Source organism: Lycorma delicatula, chromosome 7 (assembly GCF_047948215.1).
Source record: "Lycorma delicatula isolate Av1 chromosome 7, ASM4794821v1, whole genome shotgun sequence".
In the NCBI taxonomy this organism is placed as follows: domain Eukaryota; kingdom Metazoa; phylum Arthropoda; class Insecta; order Hemiptera; family Fulgoridae; genus Lycorma; species Lycorma delicatula.
In genome coordinates this window covers 143336004-143360964 of record NC_134461.1, presented here as the reverse complement: position 1 = coordinate 143360964, position 24961 = coordinate 143336004, and the positions used below count along the sequence as shown (strand labels likewise).

Sequence of the window (24961 nt, the reverse complement as noted above, 5' to 3'; positions counted from 1 at the left end):
GCCCATCCTCTTCATACTGCAACTGCTCTCTTGGACAGCATCATACTCAACACTGAATACAAGATGAGGAAATGAAGTAGATACACAAAAAAGTTTGGGCAAAGAATTATCTCCAACTTATTTACATTTAATGATTTGCTTCATATAAGTAGAATAATATACTTAAAATAAATTACTATTCATTTAATTTTGATTAAAATTGAAAAAAAAGAATGTTTATTACTAACTCAAAAATTATATTAAAAAAAAGTAAAGAACATAATTTTAAGAAACATACATTTACAGGCTCTCAGATTTGTTTGGGACTTCCTAATTTTCTTGATGACAGACAATTAAATTTACAAATAGATAAGCATAATTTGAATAATAAACATTTTTTATATAAATAAATTACTTTATTATTATTTACAAAACATAAACAAGATTAAACAAATAACTAATCCTACGTAAAGACATTTGCACACACAAAATTTCTATCCATACATTTCAGTCTATGCTGCAATAAATATACACCATTTATACATAACCAACAATACCACCAATCATTGATTTAAACACATATTTCATTTTTCACTTGTAAAAATCACTGCCAAATCAACCAACCAAATACTTCCTTCCATAAAATTGCGCTTTCTTTTCAAAAGATGGACATCTTATAGATGTATTAATTTTATAAAATGGATTCATTGAATACTGCAAACAAAAAACAAAATAAAATTTATATTAGGTCACTCACCTTTTTTTAATCAATCACTTGATTGAATTATTAAAAGTATTTTTCATTTTTAAAAAAAAAAAATTAATTTTAATCTTATTATTTCATTTCATTATTATCTCTTTTATGTAAAATTAATAACCAAAGGGAATAGAAATATTACTTTTCTTTTACTTCTATAGACAGACAGCATTTTCTAATCTACAATTTTGTTATACCACACATTTTTTATAAAAACAGATTGCAAATAACCTTTCCTATTTAAAACAATAAACATTTATATTCTGTCTCTAACTACCGAGTGGTTTTTACCGATTTATATACAAGAATATCACAAGCATATGCTAATTTCATTTTTCTCCAACTACTTCCAAAACTAATTTACTAGTTAAAATTATTTTGTACAACTGACGAGGGAGTAAATTTTGTGAGCTTAAGAAGAGGTCAATGTCTGATAAAGTAACTGTTGATGATGACAAAACGTGCATGATTTGTCACTCAGTAGACAGAGGTCCAAGCTCTGCCTCACTCTGTTTATGATATTTCCTGAAGGGAAACAAACTGTTGAGCTCCATGAAATATAGTGGACAGATTTTGAATATCTAGTGCATCAAACTCTGAGTTCGGTGAGAGGTATAGATTGCAGATTTGTAATTTGAACAGGATAGAGATTGCTTTGGCGACTGCGGTAATGTGGGCAGCTAGTGGTATCCTTAACCACTAGTGAGTATCAGAGTATCAGATTGTAGCTGATACTCTGTCCTGCATGAAGGTAGCAACCCTGCCACTTTCTCTACTATCAACGAAACAGTCGTATCTCTCACAGAAATAGCCTGTGAGAGTTACTACATCTTGTTGTAGAAGGTATGTCTCTTGGAAGCACATCACTAAATGTTCTTGTCCATATATCAATAATATAACATCTTCAATCTGGGAATGAAGACCTTAAATGTTCACCTGGATAATAATTGTTAATTGTTCATATATGAAAGTCACTACTATATATATATAGAATTACAGATATATAAAATTCACTTACAGGTGATTCTGATTTACTGCTGTAAATAACACTCTGTGAAGATTATACACAGACAAAAAATTAAGCCAAAAAGATCAACAACCAAACACGCCAAGAGATCAAAGAACAACCAAAAAACACACATCATACAGACAAAACTCATGAAATGCAATAAATCTACATGAAACACCCAACAATACTGTCAAAACACAGTACTTACCAAACAGAGACTATCTTTCTCCATTCGAATAGTGAGAGATGCCATCGGGCACCACAAACACGGTGCCCACAGCTTTGTTGCACCAAGGTGACCTTCAAGAGACCCCCAAGGCACTCAGCCATGAGCATGTCCGACCCGGCACCCTCTGGGGTGTTTTCTTCCCTTATGAGACTCCTCTGCAACACATAGTTTCATCATCACCTTCCTGGTGAAATCTTCCACAGCTCTCCTTACCTTCCAACAGGAACCCTTGCATTTCATTTGGTGAGAACATACGGTCACAACTCAGTGTGTCTAACTTTTCCAAGTGATCCTGTGTAAAACACGGGCACCAGAAATATATGTGCTCTGGGGATCTATTCTTCCTTGCAATCTGGGCAAATATCTGAGTGGTCCAAGTTAAACCTATAGAAAAATGATCAATAGCCGCCATGGCCTGCCAGAAACTGCATAAGACTGTATCCCAGTGAGCCATGCGCCCTCTCTCACCACACCTTCAAATCACTAATGAGGCAATATGTCTGACTTCTCATGCTTTGGTCCCATATCTCTTGCCACAATTCTATGAACTCACCCATTATTGTCTTAATTGCCAATTTGCTGTCTACAAGCTGCAAATCCTCCAACTCACTTATTCTCTTCCATCGCAGCAATACCAAGTCTATCAGCATACATCCACCAGCACTTCTGCCTCCCCTAATGATACCATTCTATATGCTGATATAACCTGCAAGCAGCACCTCCTGTGGAGGGACTTCACTTTCCTTTTGTATTTACGGTATCTAGCTACTCCCGACCACAACTCAGCTCTATACAAGAGAGAGGAATATGCAACTTCGACCAGCAACCTCCTCTCTGTTGCTGAGGTCTACCTCTATTTGGCAGAATATTTGCAATCAGCCACGGCACTATATCAGCCTTATCACTTGTCTAAATGGCATCAACTCCAAAATGGAGTCTGGAGTCTATCCAGACTCCAGACTTAATAGCAGGTCTCGTAGCAATCTTCTTACCCTCTGGCGTAAGTGTCAAAGTAGTCCTCCTTTAACAGCAGTGATTACCACTGCCTCAGTTTTCTCTGGTGCTAGCTCCAGCTCGGCATCCTCCATCCATGCCCTAATCACCAAATAAGAGTCATGTATCTTAGTGACAGTCTCCCTCCGTGTGAGGGCATCAATCATCATTGCTAGGTCATCAGCATATCCATAAAGCGTGACTCCTGGGGGAAAGGCAACCTGGAACACGCTGTTGTATACCAGGTTCCAGAGGGTCGGTTTAAGGGCCAACCCTTTTGCATACCTAGCACATATTGTGGGGAAAGTAAGATGTGGTATGGCCATACTTTTTACACCTGAAACATCACTGTGGGTTAGGGATGAATGGTCACACTCTAACCAACAGGTAACATCCTATTTTAATTTTCTCCAGTGGTGTGGGAAGATTAAAGTTAAAATAGGGAAGGGAAATGTTCTTCCATGCCACTCTGACGTTTCATTATTCTCTTCACCTCTATAACTCCTTGGGGACGAAGCTCTTTGGCAATTTCGCTAATGTCCATCTCAAGATTCTGGAAAAAAGCTACTGCTTGGCAAGTATTCAAGATTTTACAACATACTGCACTTATACTTATACTGCCCATATTGCATAAGAGTGATCTACTGCTCATCAGTGAAAGTCTCTTTTAATAATGATCCAACTCTTAATTTTCTTACGTTCTTGGGGGAGCTGCTAGAACCAGTTACTACCTTATTGATCAGGAAACCTGAGACCTTATTAAGGGAGCCACGTTCTTGATTATTGCATAGAACTACAAATCTGACATTTAAGTATTGCAGGTATGATTTTTCCCCATTTAAATTATTTACCTTGGGACAATTATCATCATCAGACAAAGCTAACTGAGGTCTTTTCACAAGATTAAAATTAGTAGTTTTTCAGATGGACCACCAACCATCATGGGGTTTATCTGTGGAATACTAATTTTGGTTCCACATTTACTGGGGAAATATAGGACCATCTCTGCAGAGCCCATGCATACAGAGGCTAGACCTAAATACAACTGGGTTTGCCCAGTGGACATTGTTCAAGACACTACATAGAGCCATCCACCCAATGGCACAATAGTTTCCACCTTGGGCTACAGATGCATTTCATAACGTATTGCAACACCACTAAGATTAAATGAAATAAGAAATAGTGTAGGATGTTGATGTTAGTAGTATAAAGGCATATGTTGTAATTAGTGTAGTGTCCTTGATGTAGTGAATGTGTATAGTGTAGAGTGTTCTGCAGCTCTGTGTATAGTGGGAAGACAAACTGCAGAGGCTAGGACCGTGGGGACGCAAACCCCCAAAGCCTTAAACAATAAGACTCCCCATCGGGGTCTTAAGCTGTTGGATCTTTAAATATTACACTATTATAATTTTAACAGAATTAAAAAAATATGAGCATTTTAATTACACCTGGTAAAAAATCATTTGATTATTTGCATGTATGTTTCATACATAAAGTAATATTTTCTAACCTTAAACCAGAGTATTAATCTTATATTCAATCTCCAAATTAATCACGGCATGTTTTTAAAGTTAATTACCAATACAAATTACGAATCCTTTAAGTATGGTTTAAAAAAAATAACCATTAACAAATTACATATGTAAATGTATAAGAAGGTTAACTAGATATTCATACTAAGACATATAACATAACTTTTGTCATTACAAAAGTAAATTTTTTACATTAAAAAATGGGATTTCTAACAAAATGTCACGATAATGTAACAATTAATGTCATTAAAACAATTCTAGACTCGTAAAATCTCTGTAACATTTTCTATAATAAATAAGTTATATAGAATATCACTTTACCAAATGAAGATTCTTGAATATATAATTCAGATTCACACACGAATAAAAAAATTCTAAATTACAGATTTGAAATTTTTGGGATTGTAAATAAATTCCACTGCTGTGTGTAAAAATGTATCATGACAAGTGGGTTTTTTTTTAATGATAAGCAATCAAAGTCAATCTACAATAAAATATCTTAAAAAATAAACAAAAAAAAAAAAAATTAATACCCCCAATATGTAGACAAAATACTCTAAAATCTGATGTGAACTGGATTAAAATTCGCTGGATAGTTAGTTTAACACAGCTTCAAATCTGAATCTACAACATAATGGCTGAAAAACTTTGAAAAATCATTAGATGAATTATTGCAATTAACCCTATCACTGCTGAATATGTTCACATACAACCAACATATTTCATAATGGGAAAAAAACAATTATTAATAAAAAAGTTATCACTGTAATCTAAGGTCATCTTAAAAAGGAAATCCAAATTAGTAGAATATGTGCTTGTAAAGCAATAGTATTATTAAATTGATAAAATCATTAATACAACTTTATAAATTCAACAGAAAGAAATAAAACAATCTCATCGCACAACTTGCTTATCTAAAAATAAAAAAACTGGGGTGAAAATTTTAAATATATACAAAATTAAATTGAATAGAATTTTCTTCTTATTTATTTCATTTCTCTAGAAACCACTGGCTGATGTGTTATTAATTTCTTAAAGGTAAATGAATCTTGCACCATATGAAAAATACCAATTCTGACTAAGATTCAAACCCCGAACTTATGAGACAAAAAGGTAGAAACACTACCAGTTTGGCAGTTTATAACATTCATGGAAAAAATCATTATACAAAGAAGAATCTGCATCTACAAACAATTAGCAAGATCATGAAGCAAAGGAAATTGTTTTTAGGTGTGCATATAAATATTTTTATAAGATCAGGAGCACTGGTGATCTAGTGTTCTTTAAACTTAAAATGTATGCGATTTTGAATTTCTAGTATTTTGATGAGTGAAGAAATAATTATGTAAATCAGATGCTGAGATATAGTAGATATTTTTGAACTATTCTATTTTGCTTTTTATAGATTCTAAAGAAAAAAATAGTTAAGTATAGCTGGTATAGAAATAAAATCTTATCAAGTTAAAATTAAGGGATTTATTCACATTTTTCTGAACTACTGGAAAATAATCAGCTTTTCCCTTGATCCAAGTTGTCATAAAATAGTTTAAAGTTTTAATTTAAAACTACTGACTTCATTAAATATTACTGGAAAGAAAGAATTTTTAACTTGCAACCTTGTGTTCAGATAATGTGGTAACATTTACTAAAAATTAAACATCACAAAGCCACTCCTCCTGATCATTAAGTAAACAATATTTCTTTAATTAAAGTATTTTTCAGTTCTAAACTAAAATAACTGGCCTTTTAATTTGAAGAAATATGAAAACTTTTTCCTAGAAAGCTACCTTAACTGAACTAAACTGTTAAGTAAAATTTTTATATATACTTTTACAGACTTTTACTTTGTAAATTTTACAGTGGTATTAAAATTTAGCTTCTTACATAAAAACTGCTTAAGCAAAGAGATGCAAACATCTTTCTTTATCATTATCATTGGAACACCATCTCTCACTCACTCTCTCTCTCTACATATATATGTGAAGTTAATCCATTCACATTAACTAATAATCTTCTATATACATCACACTTTCTATACAAATTTTCATTATTCCAAAATTATCTTTCCTAGTTGCTGTAGTCGATTACTAGTAGTGTTATATGTTCTTGGAACATGTCAAAATATCTTGGAGGACCACCCTCCTGATTTACAGTATGTCCAAGAAGTCCCCATAGCCCTAGACAAATATATTTTGGGGGCTTATTATAAACTTTGATATTTGTGTACATTTGTACAGATTATCAAATATAACAATAACTTAGAAATTAATTTATCATATAATAATTTATAAATATTAGAAGTAAATAATATAAGAGAGACTGATGTACTAAAAAAATATTATAGAAATTAATATAAATTTATAAATAAGCAAATTGAACATGATAGTAGGTTTAAATTGGTAGACTATATATATAACTAAATGATTTAATATAAATACCAGTCATTATCTTACCATAGTATACGTAACAGATTTTAATTTATTGACAAAAGTATACATACTGATGAAATCTATTTTAAACTTTATTTTTATTGTAATTAATATGAAATTTATATTTCTGACTGCTGAAGATGGAGAGACACTCTGATAGCACTATAGTTAGGTAAGTGTTCTTACTTTTTTATTCTGACTGTATCTGGTGGTAATCTATATAAATAAAAATGTAAATGTTTGTTTGTTCAAAATCTTAAATCTCTGAAAGTTCTTCACCAACTGCTCTGAAAGTTTGACACAATACTGCATTCAAATTTGCATGTTGTTTTATATACCTAAGATGTCACACCTGTGACAGGTAAAAACAGCGCTATCTGTTGGACGTAAAAGCAACACACGATACACTAAATATTTTATGATTCCATTTCAATGTTTCTATAAAATAAATAACTATAAACTAAAAAACTTCTGGACCGATTTACACACAGGGAAAAATCAAAAAAGGTAAAAAGGGATGAAGGGGAAAATGGAAAAAGAAAGAAGGGAAAACTTGGAAAGGGAATGGAAACCGAAAAGGATAAAAAAGGAAAGAGGGAAAAGGAAGGGGAAATAAGGGAAAGATAAGGGAAGGGAAAGGGGTGGAAAAAAGGGAAAGGGAGTATGGTAAAATGAAAATTGGAAAAGGAAAGGTGGATGGGGGATAGGGGATAGGGAAAAGTGTAAAAGGGAAAGGTTAAATTTTGTGAAGTTCTTTCAATTCTGTTCATTTAATTTATGTATATATATAATATTTGATTATTATATCAAAAATATAATAATCATTGGGCCACCGTAATCCCTACAATAAAAGGTAACAACAATGCTACGCCAAACTGCTGTTTATTACCCTAATAGCTTATTGTTAACACTTGTTTGTAGGTATTTCCCGATTTCACATTTTCTCTATTTATTTTTCAGACATCAATATTCTTCTTGTTTTCTTTTTTTTGATATAATTTTCAGAAATTCATATTCTGTATAAAATTTCCAATACACACATATCAAAAAATCATATGGTTGACAGTAAAAATTTTTTAACTTTAATCGTTAATAACTAATTAACGCGATCCGATAAAATCTGTTTTCAAACGGGGTTTTTCTCTTCGTGATTTACTATATACAACTGTTTTCTTCTCATTCTTAGGAGAAATTTTTTTTTTTTGTTCTACTGTGTAATTACATGTCTAAAAATATAATTATAGTCTCACAAAATTGGACTGAATAACTAACAAGAACATACACTAAATCTAAATTTTGTAAGGCAGTAGTTCATTTTCTGGGTATGTGTTGGTATCAGTGAGTGGGAATATATACTACGAGGGGAATGAACATTATGCGGTACAAGACAATGTTCAAACTTCAATAACTTTATGTAGATTGACAGTTTTTTGCTGCCAGCAGAAAGAGACATGCTCACCCACATCTAAAATAACCCTTCCAACCTGCATGACAACTACCATTTACAAAAACTTTGGTTTACTGTAAATGTTTATACTTACTTTGATATACATTTCATACATTTCCATGAAGAAATTCTTAATTCCATCCTCATTCTTTGCATCATGAACCATAATAAATCTCATATGACTAGCCGTCACAAATGCAGAGACAAACCACTGATTAAATTTATCAACAGATTTTAAATACATGTTATTGTTTTTCCACATATGTTCATCAACTAGATCCAATGCTGCATTTGCTACAAACTGGTTTAAATGTCTATGATCTTCCTTCTAAAAAAAGAAAAAAAACAATTAATAAACATAACTTCATAAATTCAAGTTGACTAATGTGCATGATAAAACATGGTTAAACTTAAATTCACATGAAGAATAAGAATAATGTAATACACACAAATAAATAATAATAGATAATACAAACAAAATGTAATTGTAAATTAATTATTACCATCAAATATTACATAATTAATCTAATTTGATGAGAAATGTAATAATTCAACAAAATGTATTATTAATTTAAAATATCTTAAATTGGTCCTTGATTTTTCATTTTTGAAATGTTTTAAAAGTTGTTTTTTGTATTCATTTTGCTAAATTAAGTCCCATAAATTTTAGCTACCATCACACTACTTGTGTAATAATAGATTCATTTATACTGGGTGGGTAACTTAAAATTGAACCACTACAGCCTAAATACAGCTGCAACATGTAACATTTTATGAATAAAATGAAAACATAAATTAAATTAAATTCAGTACTTACATTAGTAAAAGTTTACATATTCATCATACTTTTATAAAAGATGTTTGAAGTGAGTGCCCTGAGCAGCAGTGCACTTTTGTACTTATGTGATCCTATTAAGAGTCACTTGACACAAAATGTTGTTATCAATGGCATTGATTTCTTGTTGAAAATTTGCTTTCAGTTCAACTAGAGAAAATTGGGGAATACGAAGGCCCTCTGCTCTTTCTTTTTTAAAAGTTGCATGAACACATGCTAGTGAATCATGTAATATGTTGCTCCACCTTATTGGAAGAAGCCATACTAATTTTACAATTTGTTAACTGTACGTAGAATTCTTCTAAAATTGAAAAGTTTATTTTCATATTAACAGTCTAGTCAAAAAAATACTGACCCACTGTTATATTTGTTTATTTAAGTTAATATTTGTTATATAAGTTTATTTGTCTGTTTAAGTTGTTACATGATAAGGTTTCAAATTTAAATCATGAAGATTCTTATGACAAGATGTATATATTTACCATTTTCTTATGATAACTTACACATATATTTTTTGGACCATTAGAAATTCTTCTTTGAATATCGGCTATGACCTTTGCAGTCCTAACAGAAGGTAGCCTAATTAGTTTTGCGTTTGAAACCAACCCCATTGTACTTTTATTTAATAAAATCATGTATGCTATGCTACTCTATGCTGAGATACTGCCATTCAAAAGTTTTTCTGTGAATATTTAACACATTTCTTGAAAGTATCCAAAACACACATAAGCTTCCACTATAGTAACCCTTTCCTTGATTGAATAAGGCATTTCAGAAAAACAGAACTGAAAAAACAAAATATACTGCGCTGACGTGACAACAATAGATGACTGTACTAACATACACAACCAATAATAGTAGTCAATATGCTGTTAATAGTAGCAGCATTAAAGTTGACTCAAATAAATGTGTTTAAGTCCACTTGGTTAAGTTTTAAAATGCTCACACCCAGTAAATATAGTGCTTAAAATTCTGATGGACCATACCAGAAAACTCCAGTACCTCTATTATGATGTGCCAATTCTGCCATACAAATAATTTGCATCATTTTATAAAATACTTGGGGATGACTGCATTTTAATTCAACAAATTTTCAAAAATTTTATTTTATCACTATTTTTTATTTTTATGATATTTGATATATGATAACTACCCACCTTGTAGTAGCCAAAAAATATTTTTTTATTTTAATAAAAAAAGTTTTTCTTGAGTAACTGATTATTTTATAACTTGCAAACAGATAAAAACAACCATTTTTGTCACTTTTTCCCTGAGCTGTAGCATTCTATTTTACATCATACAGAGATCAAAAAAAGCTTTTTGAAAAGAGTAACAATGGAACTTCATCTTTGTGTACTCAAAATTAATTTTGTTACATAACCAAATCTTGTAATTTTTATTGAATTAGATTTATAACTTGTTATTTTTTTTTTTAATTTTGGGTCCAAAATAAATAATGAGGGGCTGAGGGTACTTAGATAAACTTACTGAAAATTTAAATAATCTAAAAAGGCATAATTTTGTTACAAAGAAACAATCTAATTACCTTAACATTAAAAAGTAAAACTTGTTGGAGGGTGAATGTATTGTAATGGGAAACTTCTCTCAAAATTTTCCTTTTGTGATACAGGATGAAGTCCAGTCATATTACTAGTCAAAAACTTATACCACAGTACATCCATTTCTCATACATTTTAAAAAAGAAAAAAAAATACAAAGCCAAAGCTACTGTGTGATTAATGAGATACTACATCATTCTTCTGCTGCCAAAAACAAGCTATAAATAAAGTAAAAACACTGTTACCACAAGTTAAACAATTTTTTTTTTTGTTTTTCTGATGGCACCTCAGCCCAGCATAAAAACAAAGAAAATTTTATTAATTTGTGCTACCATCAAGAATTTAAATCGCAGCTGAATGGCATTTTTTCTTTATACCTTGGAAAAGGACCATGTGATGGTATTGGTGGAACTGTAAAAAGGACTGTGACTAAAGCATGCCTTCAAAGGACAGTCATCAATCAAATTGTTACACCTTCTGAAATGTACAATTATTCCAAAGACAATATTAAAAATATAACATTTATTTTTTGCTCTAACAAAGATGTCCAAGAGACTGAAGAATACCTCAGTTCTCGTTATCAGGTAATCACAACAGTCCCGGAAACAAGAACCTTTCACAGTTATGTTCCAACAAATCAGAAATGTATTTTAAAAGTTGGGGAAACCTCTGAATCAGAAACATTTATGTTAGTATTGGCACACAAGGACATTAGTGTTGCTGATTGCTTTATAGGTTTACCAAAGCAAAAATGTAAAAATTATGTCTGCTGCATATACGATGGCAAGTGGTGGTTAGGTGAAGTCATTGAAGTCAAAATACATGAAAATGAAGAGGAATACTGAATACACTTTTTCCATTCGCAGGGTCCTGGTACTTCATTCAAGAAGTCATTAAGGAATAAATCAAACATGGGTTCAACAGAAAAATATATTGAAAATTCTCATGCCTTCAGAGCTTTTCCTATTAACTACTGGAAGAGGAGACAACATTACAACAAAAATGAATGAGGATTATCAGTTCTACTCAATAAAAAATGGCAGAAGCACTAAATTACGTCAGTTAAGTTTGTTTTTAAGTTTGTTTTGATTTATTCATAACTTCCATCAGCAAGAGAAAAAACTTGTTAATGTATTTGAACTGTTTATCATTTTATAATTAACTATTTATTAATTATCAATTTATTCATTGTAATGAGTTTAGTTGCAATTTTTATAATCTGAAAAAAATATATAAAAGCAGTATTTTTAGATATGTAGTTTACGGTTAGAAGGAACAGTATTTTTAGCAATTTTGTTGGCTTCATTACTCATCAACCCCTTTGAGTAACAAAATAAATTTTATATGGTTAACATGCACATATACAAACACATCTCAGTTTTGTAAGTTTCCTCTAGAAGACATTAGCTGTCTAGAAACAAATCACTGTTAGTTAGTTACAGTATGTCATTATCAAGTTTTAATTAGTTTAATTCAAGCTTAAGTTAAGATTTTAGATTTAGGTTAAGGTAAGGTAACTAACTATTCCATGCATGAATTTCATATGATATCAACAAAACCTTACTAAATATAACATAATGCTCAATAACCTCATCTAATTAAGCTTAAATATTGAATGCCTGGGGACTAACAAATGTTTTAATTTTATAAATGATATTAGGAAAATAAACTCCATATGCCCAGAAAACATTGTATTATAGCTACAGCAGGCTTAAAGCAATAATGCCATCTAGTGAGTCCAGAGAAATTTATTCTTTGTCAAAAAAAAATATGTGCTGGTTAATGCACAATTAGCTTAAATTATTTCTGTTATTGTCTTGAAATCATTTCAAGAACAATTTCCACTTTATCAGAAAAAAATGGTAGCATTATTCCTAACTGTTTATGATTTTTAAGCATTTTGACTATAATTTACGACAATAAAATAAAACTTGTCTTTGGCAGAGGGGAGGGATACTTACATATTAGCCCGTCGACCAATAAATTGCAAATTTTTGGGTTATTGTTAATATCACTCGATATAACCATTACATTACTACTTTTATAACTATTTATATTTATTTCATTTATAAATATAATTTAACCAAACTTAACCTACGCCCACTAACTTTGACTAATTAACACAGTAATGTTTTGAATATTTAAATAATAAATTCAGTAATTATTGCAATTATTTATTATTTAAATAATCAAAACATTACTGTTAATTAGTCGAGGTTAGCGAGCATAGGTTAAGTTTGGTTAATTTATATCTATAATTCTAAGTAATAATGCTTACAGTTTTAATATGTAAAATATGTTAATAATCCTGTACTTTGAAGTATTTTCAGTTATGGGATGATTATGATTTGGTCAAGGGGCTAATACAAAATACTAAGGGGAGATACACTCTTGACACTATGAATTTTAGAAAACGACCACTGTAGCAAAAAGTATAGCTAATATATAGCAAAAAGTATGTAAAATTATAAATTTAATTATAATCATTTTCTTAAAACCACAAAAAAATATCATAAACAGAAAATAAAACCACTCATGGACACAAATTAAATTCTTATGATATATACAGTACACACACACACACACACCAATAAAGATTAAACCATTTTAAAAACTAATGGACACAAACTAACATAGAAAAAATAAATACAGTAACAGAAAATAATAGCCTAACAAAAAAAAAAAAATTGTTAACTTTCTAACACTTAAAAATTTTCTGTCAATGGGTGTGTTTTTCATTTCGTTTTGTACTTAAGAAGCATGTTGTCTGTAAAAGTTTAAGTTTGTAAACTAAGCCAATTGTAAAAAACAGCCAACCTAACAATAAAACCAGCTCCAAAATAACAACTTCTCTAATTAGAGAAAAAATTTTACATGGGATAAAAACATTAAAAAATTAAACTACAAACATGTAAATATGTTGGGAAAACATCAAAGAATTCAAAATATTTATTTCACCTTTAAATCCTTATTTAATGGAGTAAATTCAATTTCAAATACTGGATTATCTCCGTGACCTACAATCACAAAGTAATAACTACCGGCCATATTATAGCATCAAATAATGTAAAAGACAGATAAGATTAAAAAGCACATAAATTAAAGAAACAAAACATAACCATTTGTTTGCTTAAAACTGTTACCATAAATTGAGGTTATACAGCAGCTGATTCTCAGTGTGGCTAATTACCGTTTTTAAGAAACGACAAGTATGCAAAATTTACTGGTATTTCATTTTAATATCACAATTTGGATTTTTAGTACTTCAAATATAAATAAATATCAATAATTTAATTTATGGTTTGTTCTTCTTTATGTTATTAACTATTTTAAATCGAAAAATAAAACAGTAATGTTTCTTATATCTTTTAAGATGGTAACAGTGCATTTAACCTACTGTGACTCTTCTCAAGCAAATTCTGTCTGCTGGCAAGATGGCTTCTAGGCAAATTTTTAACGCTGTAAGTACTTTATTAATTATTTTAGTGGTTATGCAATAAAATGTGACGATTTTGTTAAGGTAGAACAATTGGTTTAATAGAGTTTTCTTCCTGTTTCAGGTGAGGTCATTTTCCTCTTCGGCCTCTCAAAGTCAGCTGGTCAAGGTTCGTTGATAATTTTTATTTTTTTTTAAATATTGTTTTACTTGTAAATAACATTTAAATCAGGCCTTCCAACTGAATAAACAAGTATTGTTTTTTCAAATAAGTATAAATTGACTTGCTGGTGAGGGATTGACAGTAAGATTAGTTCAGTTCAAGGCTATGTATAACATTTCAAAGTCATTTAATTGATCGTTACAATTTTGTGATAGAGTAAGTTATTTGAGAGTTGAATTGCAATATCTACGAAGTTTATTTTTCCTACTGTTCCATTGCATTTTTGTTATCAGTAAGAAAGTGCATTTCTGTATTAGTCATGATATATTTTTATCAGTGAGTTTGCGGCTTAAGAGCTATACAAACTTAACAGACAGTTTTTGTTTTACTTAACTCGTGCAATTTATATTGTTACTGAATTTTGTTTAATTTAAAAACTAAACAAAACTACACTTTGAATATTTTTAATTAACTTGACTATATGCTTATGTGAAACCTCCAAAATTCTGAATGTATACCCTACTTATCAACTTCCAAATAACTGTTTCTCTTATCCCCATTAAAATTTTTTTTTGTATTTTAACAAACTACTCCCTAATCAGATTTAGCTATTTTAGTCGTGAATATTTTTTTTTTTTCAATTTTAAAATCTTTTATCTTAATATTAATAATCTGAGCAAGGAATAATGATTTATAAACAAAATCTTCATATAATATAACTACATGAGTAAAGAAACATTTATAAATAAAAACATGATTAAATACTTTGTATGAGAGTGGATATGTGCAGTAAATTCCAAGAAATATAATCATCAGAGAAAGCATCTCAAGAAAGCATATAATCATGATGTGCACTTGCAGTGCATATTGATGATTTTTCAGTTCTTTACATTTAATTTCTTCCCTCTTGTAATAATGGTTATTTTAAAGTCCTTATAACTGAATAAACAGGATTCATTATAACTAAAAATCCAGAGTTCCCATTTAATTTATTTCATGCATGGTCTTTCATAAAAGAATATTGATTTTAATAAATTATCGACTTTTATTAAACTGATTATTATTTTTCTTCATTATGGAAAAATGTGTTTATTTTCATTTTTGCTTTAAGTTAAACAATGAGAATTGATTAGTTAATATGATATATTTTTAGAAAGTTTTTTTTATGTTAAAGCTACTCAAAAAGGGTATATTTATTTTTTAGTTTTATGAGAAATGAAATGAACATATTCTAATATAAAAATTATTAGAAAGTAAAATGACACTACCCTTGATTTTATTTTCCACTTATCTAAAATCAGTTATTTATTTAGTAAGGTTTAAACTCGAAGGTGTAGCCCACCAAATTGGTGGAAACTGATGCTGACTTTGATCTTATTGCCCATCATTTTGTTATAGTAAAATTTAATGATCTTATAGATTTTACATGTATGATTAGTCATTTAAAACTGACTAACAGTGTCTTTTTCTATGTGTTACTGACTTCTTTTGTCATTTGCAGCCTGTTTTTCATTAGGCATTGCCTTGCATGTCATAAGTGTGATTAATACACTTATTGTAGATTTTTTCTGGTGAATTTTAAAATTAAAATTTATTTTTCTTGTTTGTTGTTATTTAAGAAAAAGATTATGTAACTCATCATTCTACTGAATTGCATAAAATATTAGGATTCATTACATTTATGTTTGTAATTGTTTCAAGACTCCTATGCAAGTATTTGGTGTAGAAGGACGATATGCATCTGCTTTGTACTCAGCAGGTTCAAAATCAAATCAGCTTCAAGATATTGAAAAAAATTTGATTCAGCTACAGGTAATATCTTGAATTGATTATAAAATTTAATAAGTTATATATCCTTGTTATAAGTATTGCATCCTAGCAGTTACATGTAAATATATGTTTTTTATTTCATAGCAATTAATTATAAACATGTCGGTCTTTTTTTTTTTCTTAAGTATTTTGCTGCTTAATTATGTAATTAAACTGATGTACTTTTCTGGTAGTTTCTACTTCATTATATGAAAATTGAATACATTATGTCATATTCAAGAGCCAATTAAAATTAATGTTCCGATTATTCTTCTGTCACTAATATTTCAGTCTATTGATTTAATGAAAAATTATTAATCAGTCGTCATAAAGTTAGTAAGTACCTTAGTATAATTGCATTAGTTAAACCTTATGCACGTTTATGTTTGTTTTGAGTATATAAATGAAAGTGTATATAATATAAAGAGTATATAAATGAAACTGAATATAATGATGTTGGAGTTTTGTTTTCCCCCAATTTATTGCAGATCTTGAACATCAGTCCCTTGTTGCTGGTTCTTTTTATTTGATACTACTTGTAGTTATTATACAAGTTATACATTTATTCTAGTTTGTTTTTAAGATGGATGGAGTTTGTGATTGAAAATTCCAATCCTTCGCAGATCTTGTTTATGAAATTATTTTTATTAGGGTTATGTTTGGTAGGTAAGCAAAGTATCTTCCCAACATGATTCCTCTGCAACCAATTCACAGAAGGCCTTCAAAAGGCTACTAGTGCTTTTCAGTCTTAACAGGAATGCACCTGTTGGGGCACTAGTTTTTTGGAGGGTCCAGTGCACTCCCTTCACAAAAGAAGTTACATATGATGGCTATAAGCAGTTGCTGACTAATTATTGTCAGATGAAGGAAGAAGCAGATACTCAAATATTTCATGTACAGTATTATCTTAAACTTTGTGCATTATACTTAGGTATAAAGAGAAAAATAAAATAGTATATTCTTGTTGATAAATCAACATCTATTTATTAATAAAAGTTTAGTATACTTGCCAGATACAAATTGAATGAAAAACTGAAGACAAACTTTAATAATAGATAACAAGTTAATAGCAATTTTTAAATCTAATTATTGCATTTAATGCTTTGTTTGCTTTAGGTAGTTGGCTTCATTTTCTTTTCTCTATTTTCAAGTTTTTCCCTCATTTGGTGGATTTAGGTACTTAAACCTTATAGCAAAAAAAAAGTGTTTAAAAGCATATATTGCTTTAAGAATAAAAGAAAAATAGAAATTCTTTCTGCCAGTGTTTACCTTCTTTAGAGACGTACAATCTATGATAAGGCAATTTTCTTTTTATGTAATCAAGACCGTGTGTGGATATAACATAGAGCAAATATCCATGACTGCATAGGCTAGGAAGGAATTAGGGTCTTTAATTACTCACTTTGTTAAATCTAATGCGTATTTAGTAATTTTACTGGATACACATTTTTTATGTCACATTATTTTTCTAAGGATCATGTTGAATGTAAAAAGACAGTATTGAAGTAATTATACTTTCATATTGTAATAATTATTTGTGAAGTATACAGATATTTATTTTATTAGAAATCCAGAGTGCTCATTTAATTTTTTTCATGCATGAACTCATTTACAACACAAGATTGATTTTAATACATATCAGCCAGCTTCTATTAAATTTACTCTTATGCTTAACTATGGAAAAAATTTGTTTATTTATTATTTTTTTTGTTTTAAAAGTACCAAGTTAAATCTTTTGGGTGATTGAATATTATATTTAATGCTCTTTAATCGTTACATATTTATTGAGTGCACAAATCTAAAAGATTGCTTTCAAAGTTCACTTTAAGTGAAATAATTATTTTCATTTCCTGACTTACTTGTTTGGCCTATTTCTGTTTTATACTGTTGTTTTTTTCCCAAGTATATAGTTATATTTTTCTTATTTTTCATTTCTAACGTTCATGTGTTTTCTGTATTTGATTATTTATGTTAATTTCCTTAATGCAATCAGAAAAAATAAGTTTTTATTTTTTTAAATTTATAAACCTGTAAACTTACATGCATCAGAACATGTGAATAAAGTGTTTGTTTTGTCATTCTGATATAAATTATTTTCCCACATTAAATTTTATATACACCAGCTTGTATGTAACTGTTATTTGAATTAAATTATATTAAGGAAAAATTTATTATAGGAATGTGTGATAAGACTCCATTACAGTTTTATAACTTTTAATTCCTTCAGTTGAATTAACTTGTAATGCTATACAATTAAAAAAAAGCATAGTATTACTAAGATCATAGATTTCTTTGTTTCTGTTTATTTAGTAGGTCTATTAAATTATATACTTATTTAATCTGTATGAACAATTGTTAAATTAAAAAAACTATTGGTTGGACAAGTGGTAAGCATATTATAGTAATCCTGGGAGGTCAAGACCCTCATAGGGTAAAATAGAATCATTGGTTGGACAAGTGGTAAAATATAGTAATTCTGGGAGTCGAGACCCCCACAGAGTCTGCAATAAGAAATTGGGGATATGAAATTAGCTTACAACTTTACATGTAAACAATAATGGATTCATTTTATGAAAAAAAAAATCATTTATTAAACATTTTACTTGCATTTATAATTATACATGTAAAGAAAATAATTAATGAGATGATTGCATTTCTTTTTCATTTAAAAGTTTCACCATATTGAATCTACACAGTATGTTTGAAAAATTCTCGAACTAATTTTCTGTAGTCGATACAAGTAGCGCCATCTCTCAGACAACCAAGAAACTATGTAGTACGATGTTGGACGAGTGTGTTTTCAAAATTATGTCACTCCAGTTTGAAGTTATATTCAGCTGTGTATGTTGTGTTCATGTGACCTTGTGTGAGCTTGCAACATGGAACATCACAACCCTTGTAGGGAAAGACCACCCACCTTATGATGATTTTGTTTGGTAGACATTTGGATGAGCTGGTTGTGAATCTCACTTGGTTAGTTAGCAGCTGCAACAAAATTTTTAACTAAATGAATTTAGTATCCATCTTTTCAAGAAATAATTTTTATCTTGTAGGAAATACCTTTGTCAACTGAATTTTTAGCTCACGCAAGTGCATCTTCATGCTATCGAAACCGAGATGAATAAAAAAATTCAAATTTTTCTCATTATAATTAGATGTGAGTGGAAACATATTAAAATTTTTGGTTTAAACGCGTTTAATCCAGATATTGAGCTACTTAATGAAAGCATCAATTTTGTGTGTTATTAATAAAATATTTTTGTCATGTCCTTGTAAATTCACATTTAAGTTGTTTAAATGTGAAAATACATCAGCCAAGTAACCCAGCAGCAACATATACTCATTATTCTGTAATAACATTGAGAATGGAGTTTATTATCCTGGAAAAGTATTTTAATTGATCTCGCAATTCCAGTAACCGGGTTAACTTTACCCTGCAATAACCATCTGACTTCTGTATGGAAAAGAAGAAACTTTTTCTTTTCACCTATTTTATCACATAGTTTAGCAAACAGCCTATTTTGTAATTGTCAACTTTTAATAAAATTAACCATTTTTACAGCTTTACATCGAATTTATGAGATTTTCCAGCATATTTTTTATGGCAAGAGCATGTCTGTGAAGGAAGCAGTGCATTCATTCCGCCCTTTATATAAGATGATCTTTTACTTTTTTCCAGTTTTTACACAGTTTGACTGCACACTAAAAATCTGAAATCTGAATTATTATTTTCAGTGCAACTAGGCTTTTAAAAACTTAAATAAAGATGCACGCTTTGCATTTGAAACTAAACTGAAGTTCTTCAATCTGCAAACATATGTTTTTTGTTTTTAGTCTGCTATTAAACAAGATCCAAAACTACAAGATTTTGTTTTGAATCCTGTCTTGCAAAAAGAAGTGAAAGTTGAAGCAGTAAGAAAAATTGCTGAATCTGGCAAGTTTTCACCTCCAGCTACTAATTTACTAGGTAAATTGTTTTTCTTACAAATAATATGTATTTACCAAGAAATTAATTATTTTTTATTATATTATGATTGTATTATAATATCATCCCAATCCTGCTGTTATATGACCCTTAAACTATTCTAATATTGGCTTTTGTATAAAATGTAAACAGGGTTGGCACATTATGCTGAGAGTTGAAATGTTAGCTGTTTTGCCTACATACCTGCAAGTAGGTTGAAACTGCATTACATAGTGCTCATAGTAGTTAATTAATACAGTTTTTCCCAACCAGTGGGTTTTGTTATTACAGTATTCAGAAACTAAACCTTGTCTCACAAAACCATGTAGCGAAATATAACATTTGTCTCACAATTTTTGATTTTCAGATTGAAGTGATTGAAATTTTTTCAGTTCTCAGGCAATGGTAGTTATAGTGCATTCATTATCCATTACTATTATGGCTCCTTCAGCAACAATTTCAACATATTTTTTAAATTCCTGCATAAAATTGTCACCATTCATTTCATAGAGTTATTCTTGGGAAGATGTAATACTAATTCAAATACTTGTAAACCACCATTCAAAAACCCATTTTCACTTCTTATGTGTGTTACTGTTAATTAATCATTTACTTTTTCTCGCTGGGGTTTTCACCTCTCTTGACAAACCTTTCATTCATAGTCTTTTGTGCTTTTTATTTCTTTATCCACCAGTACCATTTCCTGTACAAATCCCACATTAACCCAAGTTTCATCTAGATTATAAGTTGCGAATACTAAGTTGTCCTTAGTATTCACCATGCCTTGAAAAAAGATCTTCGAATTCAATCAAAAGAATTTATTTTTTTGGACATGAAACAAAAATTTTTTGATTTTAAAACATGTGTACTTTTAGAAAAATTTTGCAGTTCAGAATATGTATTCACGGCATTTAACATTTTATTCAAATTAGGAAGCTCATTATTGAAATGAAATAACTGAACTTTTTTTCTTAAAGCATTAGTAAATTAAAATTAATGAAAATTACACTGAGTAAAACCGTTTTAAAAATGATTTATAAAACTGTATATAGTTATTAAACATCAGTAACAAAGATCCAACAAAATTTTTAATTGCTTATCATCGGCATGCCACAGCGCCAGACAAGTGATTGCTTACTGTACATTAATGTATGCATAAAGCAATAATTGCACTTACACGTGGGCAAGACAGAATGACAGCCTAAAATTCTGAAATATTACACTATTGAATTCATATTACATCTGCTGCACAGTTTCTTGAGACACGGTTTATTACTTACTTAATGAAATTCATTTCTTGCTTTTTTATAAAGTTAAGTTTAATTATTTTTCTAATTTTTGTGATATAATGAATTTTATGTGTAGATACAGCTAATATCTATTGATATTATTATGGCGAATACACTTTTTAAAGTTTCTATTTATTTTAATAACATGTACAGGTTGATTCACATAGTGTTTTCCGAGCTCATTCTACTAGTGAGTGATTAGTTTAATGTGGCACTATTATGCTTAACTAGAGATACAGTAAACTTTAAATGTTAATTAAACCTTCCCTATTTTTGTGTGGAATTTATAAATGTTTTAGTACTTTTGGAAAAATCATTCCCATTTTCCAATATGGAAATAAATATTTTTAATAGTAATTCACTTTTGTTGATAAAATACATCAAGAATAAAAAGTTCTTGGGTATATATATTATACCTAAGAATTGGATCTTCGACTCACAAAATTTTAGAAAATTCATCATTGGTTTACATCAGATACTTTTAATTGTTTTTTACATTCAGTTAATATTTCTGCCCTTTTTCTACCTTTTAAACATTTTTTGTTACTACATACAGCTCATAATAATATGGCTTGGAACTTTAAAATATTTTAGAAAATTGATCAATGAAAAATAAACTTATTTTTTATCAAAAGAGATATCTTTCTGTCCGGTTCACTTAGGAATTTCATAACCTTATTAAATATTTTAACACTGGGTGTGGTATTATTTTAATGCATGTAATTTTGATGCATTACAAGTTTCCAAACTGTATTTTTCTTTCCACCAGTGTGTTAACAGGAGGGCCAGCCATATCTTATAAGCTTTTGCCTCTTGTAATGCTATCTGTTGGTCATTGATAAAACTATTTGTGAATTTTATATTCAAATGATGTGGTACTGGCTACTTTTATCCTTCTAATGTCAGAATGTAATCTTTAGAGTTACTAAGTATGATGTAAAAAAATAAATAAGGAGGCTAAATAAAAAATACACCTGCCGCAGAAAGAAAAATTGTGAAGATAGATTACTGTAAATGCTCATATAGAACATATATAATTGGTATCATAATCAGCATGATGGAGGAGTTAGAGGATAACTGGGATTAAGGTACACTTAGTTACATTTGCAATAACTTCACCTAAATTTATTAAGGTACAAGTTGTAAGAACTCTGCTAATACTTGAAGTACGGATTTGGTGTGTTGTCCTTTATTACACATTGATATTTATTTTATTTTATCAGCTTTTTACAATTTTAAATTATTACCATTAATAAATCTTTTTTTATTTGTATAGTTCTTCTTGCTGAAAATGGTAGATTGAAAAAATTAAATGGCATAATTAATGCGTATAAATCAATTATGGCTGCTCATCGTGGTGATATTCGATGTGAAGTTGTTAGCGCTACGGTAATTATCCTAAATTTATTTTTAATTTCTTGATTAATTGGTTAATAAATAATTGGTTTTTAAAATAGTGTTGGTGGGTGTAAATCCTCTGAATTAGACATTTCAGGTGATTTGAGAGATTATTTGCAATTTGGTTTGAAACGCTTTTTTTTTTGATACCTATATTTGGTTATAGAAAATATTTTTATTGTATAATAAAAAAATAATTGAATATATCCAGAAATAAATAACCTTTTCTGTAGTTATTGTAAAAAGTTGGTCTTTGTTAAAGATTTGCACATACAGTTACACCGAGTTAAAAAAAGAAACTTATTCATACTTAAGAACTGATACAAAATTATGTGTTAAAATACAATATCATCAAGAGTTGTCTGCTAGAAACTGTTGAAACCATTCACAGTATTGAATTTGCTTTCCATTGTCTGTGGCCAATAACTTTTGAACCACTTTCACTTTATAACAGACAAGACTGAGCTTCTTATGCCATGTGTGCAGTTGCAACAACGTGTTTTTCTGTTGGCATAATTTTCGCATAGACATGTAGGGACTAAGTTGCTTAGCAACTGATATGTCTTGCAGATTTTCTTCACAGAGCACTGATGATCTACTGCTTCATTCACATTCTGTTACAGATCCCTAAATTTATTGATGTCAACAAAACCAGTATTACTAGAAATCTGTGAAAAAGTGGTCCTTCATTGTCTGTATACTAACAGAAGACGTATTCAATAATAAATATTTGCAGTTCTAAAGTTAACACCTTTAAGTGCACATGGAAAGACATGGTCTTTCTAGCTGATGCTTAGAACTAGACAAACTTTCCTGTCTCAATGTCACCAGTCCTGACTGGTTCACAGAAGCAATACTGTACACAACACAGGATTACCAAACTGTAGAAAACATTTCTTGCAGCACACAGGATACAATCTCTTAATACATAATCATGTTTACATAGGTACTTTTCGGATGCACTGTATTTCAGTGAATCAGAACTTCTCAATTGAAGTGCTGTAAGTTATGTTCTTTTTTATATCTATTTATTCATTAAAGTAATAATAGTTTGTTTTGTTTACAGTAATCTTTTTTGTGATAATGAAAGATGAATTATGTATAGTGTTTGAAATATGTCTAGTAAGATGTGGATTTAAATTCAGAATTTTTTAGATAGACAGAGATTTTTCCCCAAAAGGGTGATCAAAATAATGGCAAAGGATAAAATTAGCTTATTTGATTAAAATTAGAAATAATTAATCTTGATCACAAATATTTTTTAATATTATTTTCTTTGCAGCCATTGGATGAAGCTACCGAAAAATCATTATTGGGTGTATTAAAATCTTTTACAAAGAAAGGAGAGAACATTTTGTTGGAAGTTAAAGTTGATCCATCAATTATTGGTGGATTAATTGTCAGCATTGGTGATAAATATGTCGACATGAGTATTGCTAGTAAAATCAAAAAATACACCAGTTTAATTCAGACTTCTGCTTAATCAAGTTATGTCTCTTATTGTTCTGTTGTAGTTATTAAAAAAAAAAATTAAAAACCTATTATAAGATAAAAGTATGCATGTATTGTTATTTTGCTATAATTAATTACAGACATTATTCCTTTCCTGTTGTCTGCATTAGTAATTCCTACTTTACATATGGTATGGTAGAAATTTGCTTTACATCTACTTTTTATTTGTTCATCTGTAAAAATAATTCTCACATTAAAAACCATTTGATTAAAAATGTTAAAACAGAGTAATGTAACTAGACAATGTTTATAGTAAATACAATGACAGCAAAAGGTGCGTTTTATTAAATTTACTGTTTATCTAGATGGTGGAATTTTAATATTGTTAAATAATAATGTAATTTTTTATTCTGTTTTGTTGAAGCTGAAGTTTAATAAATTAATATTTCTTTTATTAATGGTTTAGCTTTTTTCAATTTCTTATATACATGCAAAGCAATTGAAACTCATAGACCAATACTTCAAGAACTGATTTGGGACATTAAATAAACAAAAAGTTATATCAGTCTGGAAACTGTTTATTTTCGAATTTGGCTACCAAAATATTTTGCCGCCTTGATTTTTGTTGATATTTGCCTTGAATTAAAATAAACCATACTGAAATTCTGTAACTTAAATTAA

General features: G+C 29.5%; 2 protein-coding genes across 2 annotated transcripts; one reads left to right on the top strand and one right to left on the bottom strand.

The window, feature by feature from the left end:
• Nucleotides 1-373: 373 nt before the first annotated feature.
• Nucleotides 374-13942, bottom strand: Trs20 (trafficking protein particle complex subunit 2). The gene is made up of 3 exons (XM_075371820.1): nucleotides 13728-13942; nucleotides 8470-8703; nucleotides 374-693 (listed from the first exon to the last, which is right to left on the bottom strand). Exons 1-3 carry the CDS (start codon nucleotides 13815-13817, stop codon nucleotides 595-597), a joined length of 423 nt encoding a protein of 140 aa, XP_075227935.1. The 5' UTR covers nucleotides 13818-13942; the 3' UTR covers nucleotides 374-594.
• A 144-nt stretch (nucleotides 13943-14086) lies between these two features.
• ATPsynO (ATP synthase subunit O, mitochondrial) lies at nucleotides 14087-24738 on the top strand. Its single transcript, XM_075371818.1, has 6 exons — nucleotides 14087-14230; nucleotides 14330-14374; nucleotides 16070-16180; nucleotides 20012-20144; nucleotides 22707-22819; nucleotides 24111-24738. The coding sequence occupies exons 1-6, from the start codon at nucleotides 14204-14206 to the stop codon at nucleotides 24309-24311; spliced, it is 630 nt and encodes a 209-aa protein (XP_075227933.1). The 5' UTR covers nucleotides 14087-14203; the 3' UTR covers nucleotides 24312-24738.
• Nucleotides 24739-24961: the final 223 nt, after the last annotated feature.